Here is a 23,617-nt window from a genome sequence, read left to right as displayed (position 1 = left end):
GCCTGAAGTATGAATAGAGCCATGCCAGGACTGAAGTATGAATGGAACCATACCAGGACTGAAGTATGAATGGAGCCATGCCAGGACTGAAGCATGAATGGAGCCATGCCAGGACTGAAGTATGAATGGAGCCATACCAGGACTGAAGTATGAATGGAGCCGTACCAGGACTGAAGTATGAACTGAGCCATACCAGGACTGAAGTATGAATGGAGCCATACCGGGACTGAAGTATGAATGGAGCCATACTAGTACTGAAGTATGAACTGAGCCATACCAGTCGCTGAAGTATGAATGCAACCATGCCAGGACTGGAGTATGAATGGAGCCATACCAGGACTGAAATATGAATGGAACCATGCCAGGACTGAAGTGTGAATGGAGCCATACCAGGACTGAAATATGAATGGAACCATACCAGGACTGAAGTATGAATGGAGCCACACCAGGACTGCAGTATGAATGGAGCCATACCAGGACTGCAGTATGAATGGAGCCATACCAGGGCTGATGTATGAACAGAACCATACTAGGACTGAAGTATGAATGGAGCCATACCAGGACTGAAGTGTGAATGGAGCCATACCAGGACTGAAGTATGAATGGAACCATACCAGGACTGACATAAGAACTAAATCATACCAGTCGCTGAAGTAAGAATGGAGCCATGCCAGGACTGAAGTATAAATGGAGCCATACCATGATGGAAGTATGAATGGAACCATACCAGGGCTGAAGTATGAATGGAAACATGCCAGGACTGAAGTATGAATGGAACCATACCAGGACTGAAGTATGAATGGAGCCATACCAGGACTGAAGTATGAATGGAGACATACCAGTCGCTGAAGTATGAATGGAGCCATACCAGGGCAGAAGTATGAATGGAACCATACCAGGACTGAAGTATGAATGGAGCCATACCAGGATTGAAGTATGAATGGAGCCATACCAGTCGCTGAAGTATGAATGGAGCCATACCAGGACTGAAGTATGAATGGAGCCATACCAGTACTGAAGTATGAATGGAACCATGCCAGGGCTGAAGTATGAATGGAACCATGCCAGGACTGAAGTATAAATGAAACCATGCCAGGACTGAAGTATGAATGGAGCCATATCAGGACTGAAATATGAATGGAACCATGCCAGGACTGAAGTACGAATGGAGCCATACCAGGACTGAAATATGAATGGAACCATACCAGGACTGAGGTATGAATGGATCCATACCAGGACTAAGGTACGAATGGAGCCATACCAGGGCTGATGTATGAACAGAACCATACTAGGACTGAAGTATGAATGGAGCCATACCAGGACCGAGGTATGAATGGAGCCATACCAGGGCTGATGTATGAACAGAACCATACCAGTCGCTGAAGTATGAATGGAGCCATACCAGGATGGAAGTATGAACGGAACCATACCAGGGCTGAAGTATGAATGGAACCATGCCAGGACTGAAGTATGAATGGAACCATACCAGGACTGAAGTATGAATGGAGCAATACCAGGACTGAAGTATGAATGGAGCCACACCAGTTGCTGAAGTATCAATGGAGCCATACCAGGGCAGAAGTATGAATGGAACCATACCAGGCCTGAAGTATGAATGGAGCCATGCCAGGACTGAAGTATGAATGGAACCATACCAGGACTGAAGTATGAATGGAGCCATGCCAGGACTGAAGCATGAATGGAGCCATGCCAGGACTGAAGTATGAATGGAGCCATACCAGGACTGAAGTATGAATGGAGCCGTACCAGGACTGAAGTATGAACTGAGCCATACCAGGACTGAAGTATGAATGGAGCCATACCGGGACTGAAGTATGAATGGAGCCATACTAGTACTGAAGTATGAACTGAGCCATACCAGTCGCTGAAGTATGAATGGAACCATGCCAGGACTGGAGTATGAATGGAGCCATACCAGGACTGAAATATGAATGGAACCATGCCAGGACTGAAGTGTGAATGGAGCCATACCAGGACTTAAATATGAATGGAACCATACCAGGACTGAAGTATGAATGGAGCCACACCAGGACTGCAGTATGAATGGAGCCATACCAGGACTGCAGTATGAATGGAGCCATACCAGGGCTGATGTATGAACAGAACCATACTAGGACTGAAGTATGAATGGAGCCATACCAGGACTGAGGTATGAATGGAGCCATACCAGGGCTGATGTATGAACAGAACCATACCAGGACTGAAGTGTGAATGGAGCCATACCAGGACTGAAGTATGAATGGAACCATACCAGGACTGACATAAGAACTAAATCATACCAGTCGCTGAAGTAAGAATGGAGCCATGCCAGGACTGAAGTATAAATGGAGCCATACCATGATGGAAGTATGAATGGAACCATACCAGGGCTGAAGTATGAATGGAACCATGCCAGGACTGAAGTATGAATGGAGCCATACCAGTCGCTGAAGTATGAATGGAGCCATACCAGGGCAGAAGTATGAATGGAACCATACCAGGACTGAAGTATGAATGGAGCCATACCAGGACTGAAGTATGAATGGAGCCATACCAGTCGCTGAAGTATGAATGGAGCCATACCAGGCCTGAAGTATGAATGGAGCCATGCAAAGACTGGAGTATTAATGGAGCCATACCAGGACTGAAGTATGAATGGAGCCATACCAGGACTGTAGTATGAATGGAGCCATACCAGGACTGAAGTACGAACGGAGCCATACCACGACTGAAGAATGAATGGAGCCATACCAGGACTGATGTATGAACAGAACCATACCAGGACTGAAGTATGAATGGAGCCATACCAGGCCTGAAGTATGAATGGAGCCATACCAGAGCTGATGTATGGATGGAACCATACCAGGACTGAAGTATGAATGGAACCATACCAGGACTGAAGTATGAATGGAACCATACCAGGACTGAAGTATGAATGGAGCCATGCCAGGACTGAAGTATGAATGGAGCCATACCAGGACTGAAGTATGAATGGAGCCATACCAGGACTGCAGTATGATTGGAACCATACCAGGACTGAAGTATGAATGGAGCCATACCAGGAATGAAGTATGATGAATGGAACCATACCAGGACTGAAGTATGAATGGAGCCATACCAGGACTGCAGTATGAATGGAACCATACCAGGACTGAAGTATGAATGGAGCCATACCAGGAGTGATGTATGAACAGAACCATACCATTACTGAAGTATGAATGGAGCCATGCCAGGACTGAAGTATGAATGGAGCCATACCAGAGCTGATGTATGGATGGAACCATATCAGGACTGAAGTATGAATGGAACCATACCAGGACTGAAGTATGAATGGAGCCATACCAGAGCTGATGTATGAATGGAGCCATACCGGAACTAAAGTATGAATGGAACCATACCAGGACTGAAGTATGAAGAGAACCATACCATGACTAAAGTATGAATGGAACCATACCAGGACTGAAGTATGAATGGAACCATACCAGGACTGATGTATGAACAGAACCATGCCAGGACTGAAGTATGAACGGAACCATACCAGGGCTGAAGTATGAATGGAACAATGCCAGGACTGAAGTATGAATGGAACTATACCAGGACTGAAGTATGAATGGAGCCATACCAGGACTGAAGTATGAATGGAGCCATACCAGGACTGAAGTATGAACGGATCCATACCATGACTAAAGTATGAATGGAGCCATACCAGGACTGAAGTATGAATGGAACCATACCAGAACTGAAGTATGAATGGAGCCATACCAGGACTGAAGTATGAATGGAGCCATACAAGGACTAAAGTATGAATGGAGCCATACCAGGCCTGAAGTATGAATGGAGCCATACCAGGACTGAAGTATGAATGGAGCCATACCAGGACTGAAGTATGAATGGAGCCATACCAGGACTGAAGTATGAATGGAGCCATACCAGGACTGAAGTATGAATGGAGCCATACAAGGACTAAAGTATGAATGGAGCCATACCAGGCCTGAAGTATGAATAGAGCCATACCAGGACTGAAGTATGAATGGAGCCATACCAGGACTGAAGTATGAATGGAGCCATACCAGGACTGAAGTATGAATGGAACCATACCAGGACTGAAGTATGAATGGAACCATGCCAGGACTGAAGTATGAATGGAACCATACCAGGGCTGAAGTATGAATGGAACCATAGCAGTACTGAAGTATGAATGGAGCCATATCAGGACTGAAGTATGAACAGAACCAAACCAGGATTGAAGTATGAACGGATCCATACCATGAGTAAAGTATGAATGGAGCCATACCAGGACTGAAGTATGAATGGAGCCATACCAAGACTGAAATATGAATGGAACCATGCCAGGACTGAAGTATGAATGGAACCATGCCAGGACTGAAGTATGAATGGAGCCATACCAGGACTGAAATATGAATGGAACCATGCCAGGGCTGAAGTATGAATGGAGCCATACCAGGACTGAAATATGAATGGAACCATACCAGGACTGAAGTATGAATGGAGCCACACCAGGACTGCAGTATGAATGGAGCCATACCAGGACTGAGGTATGAATTGAGCCATACCAGGACTGCAGTATGAATGGAGCCATACCAGGTCTGAAGTATGAATGGAACCATCCCAGGTCTGAAGTATGAATGGAGCCATACCAGGACTGAAGTATGAATGGAACCATACCAGGACTGAAGTATGAATGGAGCCATACCAGGACTGAAGTATGAATGGAGCCATACCAGGACTGAAGTATGAACGGATCCATACCAGGACTGAGGTATGAATGGAACCATACAGGACGGAAGTATGAACGTAGCCACTCTGGGACTGAAGTATGAACTGAACCATACCAGACCTGAAGTATGAATGGAACCATCCCAGGTCTGAATTATGAATCAACCATACCAAGACTGAAGTATGGACGGAACCATGCCAGGACTGAAGTACTAATGGACCCATGCCAGGACTGAAGTACGAATGGAGCCATACCAGGACTGAAGTATGAATCGAGCCATACCAGGACTGAAATATGAATGGAACCAAACTAGGACTGAGGTATGAATAGAATCATACCAGGACTGAAGTACGAATGGAGCCATACCAGGACTGCAGTATGAATGGAGCCATACCAGGGCTGATGTATGAACAGAACCATGCTAGGGCTGAAGTATGAATAGAATCATACCAGGACAGAAGAGTGAAAGGAGTCATACCAGGACTGAAGTATGAATGGAGCCACACCAGGACTGCAGTATGAACGGAGCCATACCAGGACTGAAGTATGAACAGAACCATACCAGGACTGCAGTATGAATGGAGCCATACCAGGACTGAAGTATGAATGGAACCATACCAGGACTGAAGTATGAACGGAGCCATACCAGGACTGAAGTATGAACTGAGCCATACCAGGATTGAAGTATGAATGGAGCCATACCGGGACTGAAGTATGAATGGAGCCATACCAGTACTGAAGTATGAACTGAGCCATACCAGTCGCTGAAGTATGAATGGAACCATGCCAGGACTGAAGTATGAATGGAACCATGCCAGGACTGAAGTATGAATGGAGCCATACCAGGACTGAAATATGAATGGAACCATGCCAGGGCTGAAGTATGAAGGGAGCCATACCAGGACTGAAATATGAATGGACCCATACCAGGACTGAAGTATGAATGGAGCCACACCAGGACTGCAGTATGAATGGAGCCATACCAGGACTGAGGTATGAATGGAGGCATACCAGGACTGCAGTATGAATGGAGCCATACCAGGTCTGAAGTATGAATGGAACCATCCCAGGTCTGAAGTATGAATGGAGCCATACCAGAACTGAAGTATGAATGGAACCATACCAGGACTGAAGTATGAATGGAGCCATACCAGGACTGAAGTATGAATGGAGCCATACCAGGACTGAAGTATGAATGGATCCATACCAGGACTGAGGTATGAATGGAACCATACCAGGACTGAAGTATGAACGTAGCCACTCTGGGACTGAAGCATGAACTGAACCATACCAGACCTGAAGTATGAATGGAACCATCCCAGGTCTGAATTATGAATCAACCATACCAAGACTGAAGTATGAACGGAACCATGCCAGGACTGAAGTACTAATGGACCCATGCCAGGACTGAAGTACGAATGGAGCCATACCAGGACTGAAGTATGAATCGAGCCATACCAGGACTGAAATATGAATGGAACCAAACTAGGACTGAGGTATGAATAGAATCATACCAGGACAGAAGAGTGAAAGGAGTCATACCAGGACTGAAGTATGAATAGAGCCACACCAGGACTGCAGTATGAACGGAGCCATACCAGGACTGAAGAATGAACAGAACCATACCAGGGCTGAAGTATGAACAGAACCATACCAGGACTGCAGTATGAATGGAGCCATACCAGGGCTGATGTATTAACAGAACCATGCCAGTGCTGAAGTATGAACAGAACCATGCCAGGACTGAAGTATGACTGGAATCATACCAGGACTGAAGTATGAATGGAGCCATACCAGGACTGAAGTATGAATGAAGCCGTACCAGAACTGAAGTATGAATGGAGCCATGCCAGGACTGAAGTATGAACAGAACCATACCAGGACTGATGTATGAATGGAGCCATACCACGCCTGAAGTATGAATGGAGCCATTACAGGACTGAAGTATGAACGGAGCCATACCAGGACTGAAGTATTAACTGAGCCATACCAGGACTGAAGTATGAATGGAGCCATACCGGGACTGAAGTATGAATGGAGCCATACCAGTACTGAAGTATGAATGGAACCATGCCAGGACTGAAGTATGAATGGAACCATGCCAGGACTGAAGTATGAATTGAACCATGCCAGGACTGAAGTATGAATGGAGCCATACCAGGACTGAAATATGAATGGAACCATGCCAGGACTGAAGTACGAATGGAGCCATACCAGGACTGAAATATGAATGGAACCATACCAGGACTGAGGTATGAATGGATCCATACCAGGACTGAGGTACGAATGGAGCCATACCAGGGCTGATGTATGAACAGAACCATACTAGGACTGAAGTATGAATGGAGCCATACCAGGACTGAGGTATGAATGGAGCCATCCCAGGGCTGATGTATGAACAGAACCATACCAGTCGCTGAAGTATGAATGGAGCCATACCAGGATGGAAGTATGAACGGAACCATACCAGGGCTGAAGTATGAATGGAACCATGCCAGGACTGAAGTATGAATGGAACCATACCAGGACTGAAGTATGAATGGAGCCATACCAGGACTGAAGTATGAATGGAGCCATACCAGTTGCTGAAGTATCAATGGAGCCATACCAGGGCAGAAGTATGAATGGAACCATACCAGGCCTGAAGTATGAATGGAGCCATGCCAGGACTGAAGTATGAATGGAACCATACCAGGACTGAAGTATGAATGGAGCCATCCCAGGACTGAAGCATGAATGGAGCCATGCCAGGACTGAAGTATGAATGGAGCCATACCAGGACTGAAGTATGAATGGAGCCATACCGGGACTGAAGTATGAATGGAGCCATACTAGTACTGAAGTATGAACTGAGCCATACCAGTCGCTGAAGTATGAATGGAACCATGCCAGGACTGGAGTATGAATGGAGCCATACCAGGACTGAAGTATGAATGGAGCCATACCAGGACTGAAGTATGAATGGAGCCATACAAGGACTAAAGTATGAATGGAGCCATACCAGGACTGAAATATGAATGGAACCATGCCAGGACTGAAGTGTGAATGGAGCCATACCAGGACTGAAATATGAATGGAACCATACCAGGACTGAAGTATGAATGGAGCCACACCAGGACTGCAGTATGAATGGAGCCATACCAGGACTGCGGTATGAATGGAGCCATACCAGGGCTGATGTATGAACAGAACCATACTAGGACTGAAGTATGAATGGAGCCATACCAGGACTGAAGTGTGAATGCAGCCATACCAGGACTGAAGTATGAATGGAACCATACCAGGACTGACATAGGAACTAAATCATACCAGTCGCTGAAGTAAGAATGGAGCCATGCCAGGACTGAAGTATAAATGGAGCCATACCATGATGGAAGTATGAATGGAACCATACCAGGGCTGAAGTATGAATGGAAACATGCCAGGACTGAAGTATGAATGGAACCATACCAGGACTGAAGTATGAATGGAGCCATACCAGGACTGAAGTATGAATGGAGCCATACCAGTCGCTGAAGTATGAATGGAGCCATACCAGGGCAGAAGTATGAATGGAACCATACCAGGACTGAAGTATGAATGGAGCCATACCAGGATTGAAGTATGAATGGAGCCATACCAGTCGCTGAAGTATGAATGGACCATACCAGGACTGAAGTATGAATGGAGACATACCAGTACTGAAGTATGAATGGAACCATGCCAGGGCTGAAGTATGAATGGAACCATGCCAGGACTGAAGTATGAATGAAACCATGCAGGGACTGAAGTATGAATGGAGCCATATCAGGACTGAAATATGAATGGAACCATGCCAGGACTGAAGTACGAATGGAGCCATACCAGGACTGAAATATGAATGGAACCATACCAGGACTGAGGTATGAATGGATCCATACCAGGACTAAGGTACGAATGGAGCCATACCAGGGCTGATGTATGAACAGAACCATACTAGGACTGAAGTATGAATGGAGCCATACCAGGACCGAGGTATGAATGGAGCGATACCAGGGCTGATGTATGAACAGAACCATACCAGTCGCTGAAGTATGAATGGAGCCATACCAGGATGGAAGTATGAACGGAACCATACCAGGGCTGAAGTATGAATGGAACCATGCCAGGACTGAAGTATGAATGGAACCATACCAGGACTGAAGTATGAATGGAGCCATACCAGGACTGAAGTATGAATGGAGCCACACCAGTTGCTGAAGTATCAATGGAGCCATGCCAGGGCAGAAGTATGAATGGAGCCATACCAGGCCTGAAGTATGAATGGAGCCATGCCAGGACTGAAGTATGAATGGAACCATACCAGGACTGAAGTATGAATGGAGCCATGCCAGGACTGAAGCATGAATGGAGCCATGCCAGGACTGAAGTATGAATGGAGCCATACCAGGACTGAAGTATGAATGGAGCCGTACCAGGACTGAAGTATGAACTGAGCCATACCAGGACTGAAGTATGAATGGAGCCATACCGGGACTGAAGTATGAATGGAGCCATACTAGTACTGAAGTATGAACTGAGCCATACCAGTCGCTGAAGTATGAATGGAACCATGCCAGGACTGGAGTATGAATGGAGCCATACCAGGACTGAAATATGAATGGAACCATGCCAGGACTGAAGTATTAATGGAGCCACACCAGGACTGCAGTATGAATGGAGCCATACCAGGACTGCAGTATGAATGGAGCCATACCAGGGCTGATGTATGAACAGAACCATACTAGGACTGAAGTATGAATGGAGCCATACCAGGACTGAGGTATGAATGGAGCCATACCAGGGCTGATGTATGAACAGAACCATACCAGGACTGAAGTGTGAATGGAGCCATACCAGGACTGAAGTATGAATGGAACCATACCAGGACTGACATAAGAACTAAATCATACCAGTCGCTGAAGTAAGAATGGAGCCATGCCAGGACTGAAGTATAAATGGAGCCATACCATGATGGAAGTATGAATGGAACCATACCAGGGCTGAAGTATGAATGGAACCATGCCAGGACTGAAGTATGAATGGAACCATACCAGGACTGAAGTATGAATGGAGCCATACCAGGCCTGAAGTATGAATGGAGCCATACCAGTCGCTGAAGTATGAATGGAGCCATACCAGGGCAGAAGTATGAATGGAACCATACCAGGACTGAAGTATGAATGGAGCCATACCAGGACTGAAGTATGAATGGAGCCATACCAGTCGCTGAAGTATGAATGGAGCCATGCAAAGACTGGAGTATTAATGGAGCCATACCAGGACTGAAGTATGAATGGAGCCATACCAGGACTGTAGTATGAATGGAGCCATACCAGGACTGAAGTATGAACGGAGCCATACCACGACTGAAGAATTAATGGAGCCATACCAGGACTGATGTATGAACAGAACCATACCAGGACTGAAGTATGAATGGAGCCATACCAGGCCTGAAGTATGAATGGAGCCATACCAGAGCTGACGTATGGATGGAACCATACCAGGACTGAAGTATGAATGGAACCATACCAGGACTGAAGTATGAATGGAGCCATACCAGGACTGAAGTATGAATGGAGCCATGCCAGGACTGAAGTATGAATGGAGCCATACCAGGACTGAAGTATGAATGGAGCCATACCAGGACTGCAGTATGATTGGAACCATACCAGGACTGAAGTATGAATGGAGCCATACCAGGACTGAAGTATGATGAATGGAACCATACCAGGACTGAAGTATGAATGGAGCCATACCAGGACTGCAGTATGAATGGAACCATACCAGGACTGAAGTATGAATGGAGCCATACCAGGAGTGATGTATGAACAGAACCATACCATTACTGAAGTATGAATGGAGCCATGCCAGGACTGAAGTATGAATGGAGCCATACCAGAGCTGATGTATGGATGGAACCATATCAGGACTGAAGTATGAATGGAACCATACCAGGACTGAAGTATGAATGGAGCCATACCAGAGCTGGTGTATGAATGGAGCCATACCGGAACTAAAGTATGAATGGAACCATACCAGGACTGAAGTATGAAGAGAACCATACCATGACTAAAGTATGAATGGAACCATACCAGGACTGAAGTATGAATGGAACCATACCAGGACTGATTTATGAACAGAACCATGCCAGGACTGAAGTATGAACGGAACCATACCAGGGCTGAAGTATGAATGGAACAATGCCAGGACTGAAGTATGAATGGAACTATACCAGGACTGAAGTATGAATGGAGCCATACCAGGACTGAAGTATGAATGGAGCCATACCAGGACTGAAGTATGAACGGATCCATACCATGACTAAAGTATGAATGGAGCCATACCAGGACTGAAGTATGAATGGAACCATACCAGAACTGAAGTATGAATGGAGCCATACCAGGACTGAAGTATGAATGGAGCCATACAAGGACTAAAGTATGAATGGAGCCATACCAGGCCTGAAGTATGAATGGAGCCATACCAGGACTGAAGTATGAATGGAGCCATACCAGGACTGAAGTATGAATGGAGCCATACCAGGACTGAAGTATGAATGGAGCCATACCAGGACTGAAGTATGAATGGAGCCATACAAGGACTAAAGTATGAATGGAGCCATACCAGGCCTGAAGTATGAATAGAGCCATACCAGGACTGAAGTATGAATGGAGCCATACCAGGACTGAAGTATGAATGGAGCCATACCAGGACTGAAGTATGAATGGAACCATACCAGGACTGAAGTATGAATGGAACCATGCCAGGACTGAAGTATGAATGGAACCATACCAGGGCTGAAGTATGAATGGAACCATACCAGTACTGAAGTATGAATGGAGCCATATCAGGACTGAAGTATGAACAGAACCAAACCAGGATTGAAGTATGAACGGATCCATACCGTGAGTAAAGTATGAATGGAGCCATACCAGGACTGAAGTATGAATGGAGCCATACAAGGACTAAAGTATGAATGGAACCATGCCAGGACTCAAGTATGAACAGAACCATACCATGACTAAAGTATGAATGGAGCCATACCAGGCCTGGAGTATGAATGGAGCCATACCAGGACTGAAGTATGAATGGAGCCATACCAGGACTGAAGTATGAATGGAACCATACCAGGACTGAAGTATGAATGGAACCATACCAGGACTGAAGTATGATGAATGGAACCATGCCAGGACTGATGTATGAATGGAACAATACCAGGCCTGAAGTATGAATGGAGCCATACCAGGACTGCAGTATGAATGGAGCCATACCAGGACTGAAGTATGATGAATGGAACCATGTCAGGACTGATGTATGAATGGAACCATACCAGGCCTGAAGTATGAATGGAGCCATACCAGGACTGAAGTATGAATGGAACCATACCAGGACTGAAGTATGAATGGAGCCATACCAGCACTGAAGTATGAATGGAGCCATGCCAGGACTGAAGTATGAATGGAGCCATGCCAGGACTGAAGTACGAACAGAACCATACCAGGACTGATGTATGAATGGAGCCATACAAGGACTGAAGTATGAACAGAACCATACGAAGACTGAAGTATGAATGGAGCCATACCAGGACTAAAGTATGAACAGAACCATACCAGGACTGAAGTATGAATGGAACCATGCCAGGACTGAAGTATGAATGGAGCCATACCAGGACTGAAATATGAACGGATCCATACCAGGACTGAAGTATGAATGGAGCCATACCAGTCGCTCAAGTATGAATGGAACCATACCTGAACTGAAGTATGAATGGAACCATACCACGCCTGAAGTATGAATGGAGCCATACCAGGACTGAAGTATGAATAGAACCAAACCAGGACTGAAGAATGAATGGAGCCATACCAGGCCTGAAGTATGAATGGAGCCATACCAGGCACAGGACTGAAGTATGAATGGAGCTATACCAGGACTGAGGTATGAATGGAGCCATACCAGGACTGCAGTATGAATGGAGCCATACCAGGACTGAAGTATGAACAGAACCAAACCAGGACTGAAGTATGAATGGAGCCATACCAGGCCTGAAGTATGAATGGAGCCATACCTGGCCCTGGACTGAAGTATGAATGGAGCCATACCTGGACTGAGGTATGAATGGAGCCATACCAGGACTGCAGTATGAATGGAGCCATACCAGGACTGAAGTATGAATGGAGCCACACCAGGACTGGAGTATGAATGGAGCCACACCAGGACTAAAGTATGAACAGAACCATGCCAGGACTGCAGTATGAATGGAGCCATACCAGGACTGAAGTATGAATGGAGCCACACCAGGACTAAAGTTTGAACAGAACCATGCCAGGACTGAAGTATGAATGGAGCCATACCAGGACTGAAGTATGAATGGAGCCATACCAGGACTGTAGTATGAATGGAGCCATACCAGGACTGAAGTATGAACGGAGCCAAACCAGGACTGAACTATGAATGGAGCCATACCAGGACTGATGTATGAATAGAGCCATACCAGGACTGATGTATGAACAGAACCATACCAGGACTGAAGTATGAATGGAGCCATACCAGGACTGAAGTATGAATGGAGCCATACCAGAGCTGATGTATGGATGGAACCATACCAGGACTGAAGTATGAATGGAGCCATACCAGGACTGAAGTATGAATGGAGCCATACCAGGACAGAAGTATGAATGGAACCATACCAGGACTGCAGTATGAATGGAGCCAAAGCAGGACAGAAGAAGGAATGGAGCCATACCAGGACTGAAGTATGAATGGAGCCATACCAGGACTGAAGTATGAATGGAACCATACCAGGAATGAAGAAGGAATGGAGCTATACCAGGAGTGAAGTATGAATGGAGCAATACTAGGACTGAAGTATGAATGGAGCCATACCAGGCCCTGGACTGAAGTATGAATGGAGCCATACCTGGACTGAGGTATGAATGGAGCCATACCAGGACTGCAGTATGAATGGAGCCATACCAGGACTGAAGTATGAATGGAGCCACACCAGGACTGAAGTATGAATGGAGCCACACCAGGACTAAAGTATGAACAGAACCATGCCAGGACTGCAGTATGAATGGAGCCATACCAGGACTGAAGTATGAATGGAGCCACACCAGGACTAAAGTTTGAACAGAACCATGCCAGGACTGAAGTATGAATGGAGCCATACCAGGACTGAAGTATGAATGGAGCCATACCAGGACTGTAGTATGAATGGAGCCATACCAGGACTGAAGTATGAACGGAGCCAAACCAGGACTGAACTATGAATGGAGCCATACCAGGACTGAAGTATGAATAGAGCCATACCAGGACTGATGTATGAACAGAACCATACCAGGACTGAAGTATGAATGGAGCCATACCAGGACTGAAGTATGAATGGAGCCATACCAGAGCTGATGTATGGATGGAACCATACCAGGACTGAAGTATGAATGGAGCCATACCAGGACTGAAGTATGAATGGAGCCATACCAGGACAGAAGTATGAATGGAACCATACCAGGACTGCAGTATGAATGGAGCCAAACCAGGACAGAAGACGGAATGGAGCCATACCAGGACTGAAGTATGAATGGAGCCATACCAGGACTGAAGTATGAATGGAACCATACCAGGAATGAAGAAGGAATGGAGCTATACCAGGAGTGAAGTATGAATGGAGCAATACTAGGACTGAAGTATGAATGGAGCCATACCAGGACTGAAGTATGAATGGAACCATACCAGAACTGAAGTATGAATGGAGCCATAACAGGACTGAAGTATGAATGGAACCATACCAGGGCTGATGTATGGATGGAACCATATCAGGACTGAAGTATGAATGGAACCATACCAGGACTGAAGTATGAATGGAGCCATACCAGAGCTGATGTATGAATGGAACCATATCAGGACTGATGCATGAACAGAACCATACCAGGACTGAAGTATAAATGGAACCATATCAGGACTGAAGTATGAATGAAGCCATACCGGAACTAAAGTATGAATGGAACCATACCAGGACTGAAGTATGAACAGAACCATACCATGACTAAAGTATGAATGGAACCATACCAGGACTGATGTATGAACAGAACCATGCCAGGACTAAAGTATGAATGGAACCATGCCAGGACTGAAGTATGAATGGAGCCATACAAGGATGGAAGTATGAACGGAACCATACCAGGGCTGAAGTATGAATGGAACCATGCCAGGACTGAAGTATGAATGGAACCATACCAGGACTGAAGTATGAATGGATCCATACCAGGACTGAAGTATGAATGGAGCCATACCAGGACTGAAGTATGAACGGATCCATACCATGACTAAAGTATGAATGGAGCCATACCAGGACTGAAGTATGAATGGAGCCATACAAGGACTAAAGTATGAATGGAACCATGCCAGGACTGAAGTTTGAATGGAGCCATACCAGGCCTGAAGTATGAATGGAGCCATACCAGGACTAAAGTATGAATGGAACCATACCAGGACTGAAGTATGAATGGAACCATACCAGGACTTATGTATGAATGGAACCATGCCAGGACTGAAGTATGAATGGAGCCATACCAGGATGGAAGTATGAACGGAACCATAGCAGGGCTGAAGTATGAATGGAACCATGCCAGGACTGAAGTATGAATGGAACCATACCAGGACTGAAGTATGAATGGAGCCATACCAGGACTGAAGTATGAATGGAGCCATACCAGGACTGAAGTATGAACGGATCCATACCATGACTAAAGTATGAATGGAGCCATACCAGGACTGAAGTATGAATGGAGCCATACAAGGACTAAAGTATGAATGGAACCATGCCAGGACTGAAGTATGAATGGAGCTATACCAGGCCTGAAGTATGAATGGAGCCATACCAGGACTGAAGAATGAATGGAGCCATACCAGGACTGAAGTATGATTGGAGCCATACCAGGACTGAAGTATGAATGGAGCCATACCAGGACTGAAGTATGAATGGAACCATACCAGGACTGAAGTATGATGAATGGAACCATGCCAGGACTGATGTATGAATGGAACCATACCAGGCCTGAAGTATGAATGGAGCCATACCAGGACTGAAGTATGAATGGAACCATACCAGGACTGAAGTATGAATGGAGCCATACCAGTCGCTGAAGTATGAATGGAACCATACCAGGACTGAAGTATGAATGGAACCATACCAGGACTGAAGTATGAATGGAACCATGCCAGGACTGAAGTATGAATGGAGCCATACCAGGCCTGAAGTATGAATGGAGCCATGCCAGGACTGAAGTATGAATGGAACCGTACCAGGACTGAAGTATGAATGGAACCATGCCAGGACTGATGTATGAACAGAACCAAACCAAGACTGAAGTATGAATGGAGCCATACCACGCCTGAAGTATGAATGGAGCCTTACCAGGACTGAAGTATGAATGGAGCCATACCAGTCGCTGAAGTATGAATGGAACCATGCCAGGACTGAAGTATGAACAGAACAAAACCAGGACTGAAGTATGAATGGAGCCATATCAGGCCTGAAGTATGAATGGAGCCATACCAGGACTGAAGTATGAATGGAGCCATACCAGGACTGAGGTATGAATGGAGCCATACCAGGACTGCAGTATGAATGGAGCCACACCAGGACTGAAGTATGAACAGAACCATACCAGGACTGAAGTATGAACAGAACCATACCAGGACTGAAGTATGAATGGAGCCATACCAGGACTAAAGTATGAACAGAACCATACCAGGACTGAAGTATGAATGGAGCCATACCAGGACTGAAGTATGAACAGAACCATACCAGGACTGAAGTATGAACAGAACCATACCAGGACTGACGTATGAACAGAACCATACCAGGACTGAAGTATGAATGGAGCCATACCAGACCTGAAGTATGAATGGAGCCATACCAGGACTAAAGTATGAACAGAACCATACCAGGACTGAAGTATGAATGGAGCCATACCAGGACTGAAGTATGAACAGAACCATACCAGGACTGAAGTATGAATGGAGCCATACCAGGACTAAAGTATGAACAGACCCATACCAGGACTGAAGTATGAATAGAGCCATACCAGGACTAAAGTATGAACAGAACCATACCAGGACTGCAGTATGAATGGAACCATACCAGGACTGAAGTATAAATGGAGCCATACCAGGACTGAAGTATGAATGGAGCCATACCAGCCCTGAAGTATGAATGGAACCATGCCAGGACTGAAGTATGAATGGAACCATGCCAGGACTGAAGTATGAATGGAACCATACCAGGACTGAAGTATGAATGGAACCATACCAGGACTGAAGTATGAATGGAGCCATACCAGGACTGAAGTATGAATGGAACCATACCAGGACTGAAGTATGAATGGAGCCATACCAGGACTGAAGTATGAATGGAGCCATACCAGGACTGCAGTATGAATGGAACCATACCAGGACTGATGTATGAATGGAGCCATACCAGGACTGAAGTATGAATGGAACCATACCAGGACTGAAGTATGAATGGAGCCATACCAGGACTGAAGTATGAATGTAGCCATACCAGGACTGAAGTATGAATGGAGCCATACCAGGACTGCAGTATGAATGGAGCCATACCAGGACTGAAGTATGAATGGAGCCATACCAGTACTGAGGTATGAATGGAGCCATACCAGGACTGAAGTATGAATGGAGCCATACCAGGACTGAAGTATGAATGGAGCCATACCAGGACTGAAGTATGAATGGAGCCATGCCAGGACTGATGTATGAACAGAACCCAACCAGGACTGAAGTATGAATGGAGCCATACCAGGACTGAAGTATGAATGGAGCCATACCAGGACTGAAGTATGAATGGAGCCATACCAGGACTGATGTATGAATGGAGCCATGCCAGGACTGAAGTATGAATGGAGCCATACCAGGACTGAAGTGTGAATGGAACCAAACTAGGACTGATGTATGAACAGAACCATGCCATGACTGAAGTGTGAATGGAACCATGACAGGACTGAAGTATGAACAGAACCAAACCAGGACTGAAGTATGAATGGAGCCATACCAGGACTGAAGTATGAACAGAACCATACCAGGACTGAAGTATGAATGGAACCATGCCATGACTGAAGTGTGAATGGAACCAAATTAGGACTGAGGTGTGAATGGAGTCACACCAGGACTGAAGTGTGAAGGAAATGAGAAATGAGGAGAGTTGAGTCGAGGAAAGGAGAGGAGAGGAGAGGAGAGGAGAGGAAAAGAGAGGAAAGGAAATGAAAGGAAAGGAAAGGAAAGGAAAGCATGTGAGTGTAGTTCATGCGTTGTCATGTCTATGAAGGTGTTCTTAATGCTTGTAACCTCACTTACAGCAGTAGTATCCCCTTTTTAAGTTGCCTGTTCAATTGAAACCAATGTCCTTGTTGAAATTTGTGAGAGAAGGGGGCAGTATTTTGATGGGGCATTTCTCTACCTATTTTTGTTTGGGCAATGTGGCCTAGCAGCTTGGCTCTGAAGATCACTTTCTTCTCTCAGTTCACTCAGATCTTTATCGGCGGAGCCCAAATCTGTCTGGGGATCGTCCTGTGCGCTGCTTTTCGACTTTCACATGGGTTTTCCATTCTGGGCGGAATACCCTTCTGGCCTCCAGTGTTGGTAAGTAATGTACACCAAACGCAGCCTCCATTATTAGTATGTTACAGATATATATATTCACACACACACACACACATATAACAACTCAACACAAGTTATAATCTCCACTCACGGGTTCTTTAATTAAGAACTGATGATAATCATTGACAAAGTCACTCTGCTGAAATGCGTCAGTCCATGTTTCTTGTCTGTTCTTAGATAAAGAACTTCACAGCATTCCGTGAGCATCGATCGAAATTTTTCTTGAGTTGGCATTAAGTTCCGTGATCCACCGTCATGAGGTTGGCACCCTCCCACAAGCGCCGGCGACTTTGGTGGCTAAGAGGGGCATATATATGTATATGCCCCAGGCATAGAGTGACACATTAATTATTTAAAAAAAGAAGCAGAGAGCTCTGGGTACTTCTCAAGTTTAGGTGGAAAGCAGCTCCAGTACAAAACACCCTCAACACCAGTGACACTCTAAATTTGCTCATCTCAAATGTCTGCTTTTCTATCAAAGTCTGTAAGCATAGGATTTGCACAGTGCCATCCACGTCCAGATGCAAAGGGACAAAGTATTTTGCCATTTCTACAGTGAAATCTTTAAGCATAGGAGAAGCTCAGCGCTATCCTTGCCGAGCTGTAAAATGGCCAAATCCTTTTACCACTCTATGCATAGTATTGCAGCTTTGGATTAGTAAAATTCCATCCAAGTCAACCAATAATGAAAAAAAGCAACCCCTGACACGTTTTCTGCTCTCGTGCTCTCATTAGAGCTCTTCGGAGAGGTATAGCTTTGTCCAGACACAAGATTGGCACCCTACCACCAGCGCAGCTGAATTTGGTGGCTAAGAGGGGCATATATATATATGTATATATTTGTGTCCAAGGCTTCCTTTCCCAGTTAGAAAAAGATGAGGGGACGCGGCTGGGCTTCACGGAATTCTTCTATGGTGTACGGCATGACGCGTTTCGGCGGTAGCCTCATCAGATGCCTCCGTTGTTGTACTCCCAAGATTGTCTTTTCTTGTTTTATTTGTTATGCCCCTCCTCTAAAGTAGTGAGGGGCTCACCTGCACCGCATCTCGTACCTGAGCGCTTACATTAGTTGTAGAGCGCTGTGCCAAGAAATCGGAACCCGTTTCAGACTCAGGCCTCGCTCTGCTGGATCACGCTCTTCTTCCAACAGGCGATGGTGCTTCGGCCACGGCCAGGCCGCCGTGCACAAAATCGTTCAACAAATTGCCCTTTGCATTGTCAAAGCACACGACATCGCTCTGACCATCCGGTCATAATTCCCAGACACGCCTTTCAGCTTCACCTTTTATTATTTGCCTGACGCGTTTCAGGGTCGGAACCACGTCTTCAGAGGCTGCAATAATGGCACTCAGAAATCGCTTTACTTCATTTAGGACTCAATTTAAATAAAAAAGCCGGAAATGCAAACAGTACGCTTTTCATGTGTCATTCATGCAGCCCAGGAAGAAGGGGTGTGAAACCCTGAAACGCGTCGGCACACGAATGATTGGTGAAACGGCAGGAATTGTGTGAGAATGAGACCGGAGGGTCGAGCAATGTTGAGTGCTTTTCCAATGCTTAGGGCATTTTGTTGAACAATATATAAAGAGCTTTTAATGGAAATTTGAATGCGCCTTTGCACAAGAAAAATCATGCACCATGTTCACTTTATATATAAGAACTTTAGTAATGCCGTTATCTCTTGCACTCGTATTGCACTAGACACTTTACAGCCCTATTTTCAGAAGTAGGATACCTCCACCAGAGTATAAATATTTAGCGGCAATATCTGTGACCAATGAAACAATTGGACATCAGTTTTTAGATTAAGGATTGCAACATGATGAAATCTTGTACATGCGCAATTTTGCTTTATTAATTCAATGCATGAATTAAATGTGTTTGAATACTGATATGTACCTGCACTTTGAATGGTTTGATGGCTAGAGGTGCTATAGTATACACTATGGAGGATAAGCACGATGCCATTTCAGCTATTCAATGTATAAATTGGATATAAGGAGTTGAAGTGCGGGTATTTGATTGTACTTAAAAAGCTTGATAGTATCATAGTGCAAATACATTTCAATTTATACCGCAAAGGGATAGAAGTGCAGGATAAGATAAATACTGGACATCAGGTGGGGTGTCAGAACAACGATAAGATAAAGACTGTAGGGTGAAAATGTTGTTTTTTAAAAAACTTTTTAATAAGTTAATTTATGATTTGATTCAGTTAAGTGGTACATTAGGTTGAGCACGTGAAATATTAATGATACCTTCTACTAAACACAAATATGAGTAATACGCATATTTTTGAGACAAAATTGATGAATGAAGCATTTATGCTGTTAGTGTTTTGGATCAATTGATATTATGCGATAAAATCGTTTGCAATGGAAAAAGAGTATAATTAACGAATTTAAGCAGGTATCAATATGTACTTTTTCAAAATATGTTACTTGATATAAAAATGTGACGTATGTGCAAATGTACAAAGATGAAAAGTATCTTTTCCATGTTTATGCAGAATGGTATGCACTTGCACTTTAAATTTGGGTTAGAGACTGCGCATGATCAGGTGATCAAGGCCGCTTGGACGGCCGAAACGCGTCTTGACAGTTATGGGATTGTGAAGAGTGAATAAAATAATGCTGGGATACAAAGTTGGTCCATGCCCGTAATTTTGTTGTGGAAGACGAGTGTGTTACGAGTTGGCATATATATATATATATATATATATATATATATATATATATATTTTATATATATATATATATATATATATATATATATATATATATATATATACCATGAGGCCAAACACCAAGATGGCAATGTAGGACCATATTACACATAGTACATGTTATATATTGTTTATTTGTGGTTTATTTATTAATTGTAGTACAGTTAATGAGGTTTTGCTGCATTTGAAACTGAATCTTGTAGTATGTATTGCTTGCCTGAGACAGCAGACATGTCTGTCATTGTTTTTTAGAAATGCATGCAATGTGCTCATATATAAAATGTATTTCATGCAATAATTCGTATCATTATTAGTGAAATTTTCAATACAAAGCAACTTGTAGGGAAGTTAAAATCATGTACTTTAAAATGTGCATTTTTCTTGAAGTCCATTGACACAATAGAGGAGGTTTAACAAAAGATATATAAACAAAGTCATAAAGTAGAATGTGGGACACAGTAACTTTTTGTTGATGGGATTCTGTGGTCCTAATGTTTATTTTTAATGTTTATTTTTACACACTGGGGAGGATTCATTGGTGGATGCTTCCATTGAGAAAGCGCCTGGAAGCGTGAACTTCTCAGGTGTGCTGGTTATTGTCCTAGCGCGAGTGACCCCAGACTCTGAAAGTCAAAACCCAACCAGATTCTAGAGAGACTCAGGGGCATATCAGCAAGGACCGGCTATAATTATCGCTAATCGCACTTAGCGCTAGGATAATTATCGCAGGCTTTCTATTGCGGAGATAACGTGCCATCAGCAACGCTTATCTCCAAAGCGATAGAAATGCAAGCGTTAGCTGGAAAACAGTGTGATTATCGCTGGAAATCCAGCGATAATCGCACTGTGACCGGCGATACCTTGCTGATAGGGCAGGGTGGTCTTAGCCATGTAATCCACCTCCTATTGGATGACATGGCTAAATCAGAACTAAAGCAGGCTTAAGGAAAGTAGCGATAACCATGGTTCGCACTACTTTTCTGATCGCTATGCTTGTTAGCGATTCCCTTGATAATTGGAGAAATGTTGCTTAGCGACATTTCTCCAGTAATTTCGGGACGGATCGCCCACTTTGCATCTCATTAGAGATGCAAAGCTGGGTACTCAGTAAACAGGGGCTAAGGCATGGATTCACGCGTTAGCGTGTCCATGCTGATAAAATTATCGCCTCTTTTCGTCTGAAAACGGACGCTAAAGTCGTAATAATTTTATCGCCTCGCCTTGCTGATATGCCCCTACACTGGAGAAAAGCAACAAGTAAGAACAACATTAACGAACACATCCCCAAACAAAACAGAGAGCCGGTGGACACAGAGCCGGAGAGGCAGCGGGACATGGGCAAAATACCGTCAGATGCCCTGTTTGCCCTCTTCCTCTCCCAGCTGCCCTATGGAGAGGGGGCAGGAGGTACAATGTTGCCTATGGGGGCGCCAGCTCATTTTGAGCATTTATCGGCCTTCTCCAAAGTGACCTCGCGATGGCGCTGCTGCTCCACATAATACACGCTTGCCTGACTTCAGCTCTGTGTCAGGCAGGCCCCACACACAGACTTCATCCAAGTGTTGATGGCCATTCAGAGTGCAGCGGATGTACAGTGCACATCTGGCAGGAAATTGCGGTAATTAGGCGAAGAACAGCATGTAATGTGCTTGAACACACAGGACCGATCCGCCCAGGCGCCAAGGCCAGTTGGTGTGAGTTCAAACTGCTAATGATGCATGTAAACAAAGTGTCAGCACTTTAAAGCCAGGGACATGAGAGAAACAAACATCGATCCATAGTGAGGGCTTCATTATAGTCCTGGGTTTGTGTTTCTATGAAATTAAGGTCTGGTGCCAAGAGAGCCTTCACCATAGTTAGGGACACTGGATTTATGCGGCAGGGGAGCACTAAATTATAAGGCAAGAAATGGCAAATTATGTAACCTTAATGTTTGAGCAGCATCACCTATTTTGACATTTTTACACATAGTAACATTGAATTTGCAAATAGTTTTTGTAACATTTGACCTCTTTGAGCTGGAAACATTTTTTTTTATTAAAATCTGCAAATAATGCAGAAGTTGCCAAATCCATAATTATGTGGAAATCACTGCAGCAGCAGAAACACATAATCAATCGATCAATCAAAACATTTATAGAGCGCACTACTCACCCGTAAGAGTCCCAAGGCGCTAGGGGGTGGGGAGGGGTTCTGCTACTGCTCGAAGAGCCAGGTCTTGAGGTGTCTCTTGAAGCTGAGATGGTCCTGGGTCAGTCGTAGGTGGGTGGGGAGGGCGTTCCAGGTCTTCGCTGCCAGGTAGGAGAATGATCTTCCTCCAGAGGTGGTTCTGCGAATTCGTGGGAAGATGGCGAGGACGAGGCTGGTGGAGCTAAGCTGGGGGGTGGGGTTGTAGAACGAGAGTCGGCTGTTGAGGTAGTCGGGGCCCAGGTTGTGGAGCGCTTTGTGTGCGTGGGTGAGCAGTCTGAACGTGATCCTTT

General features: G+C 44.9%; 1 protein-coding gene across 1 annotated transcript in view; it reads left to right on the top strand.

The window, feature by feature from the left end:
* The window catches only part of LOC144767019 (membrane-spanning 4-domains subfamily A member 8-like), a 278,123-nt gene that overhangs the window by 136,375 nt on the left and 118,131 nt on the right, over positions 1 to 23,617 (top strand). The window contains exon 2 of the mRNA XM_078650671.1: positions 18,270 to 18,391. Coding sequence (XP_078506797.1) covers positions 18,270 to 18,391 — 122 coding nt within the window. The remainder of the gene's footprint in view (positions 1 to 18,269; positions 18,392 to 23,617) is intronic.

Source organism: Lissotriton helveticus, chromosome 1_1 (assembly GCF_964261635.1).
Source record: "Lissotriton helveticus chromosome 1_1, aLisHel1.1, whole genome shotgun sequence".
Taxonomy (NCBI): Eukaryota; Metazoa; Chordata; class Amphibia; order Caudata; family Salamandridae; genus Lissotriton; species Lissotriton helveticus.
This window is presented reverse-complemented; position numbering and strand designations above follow the sequence as displayed.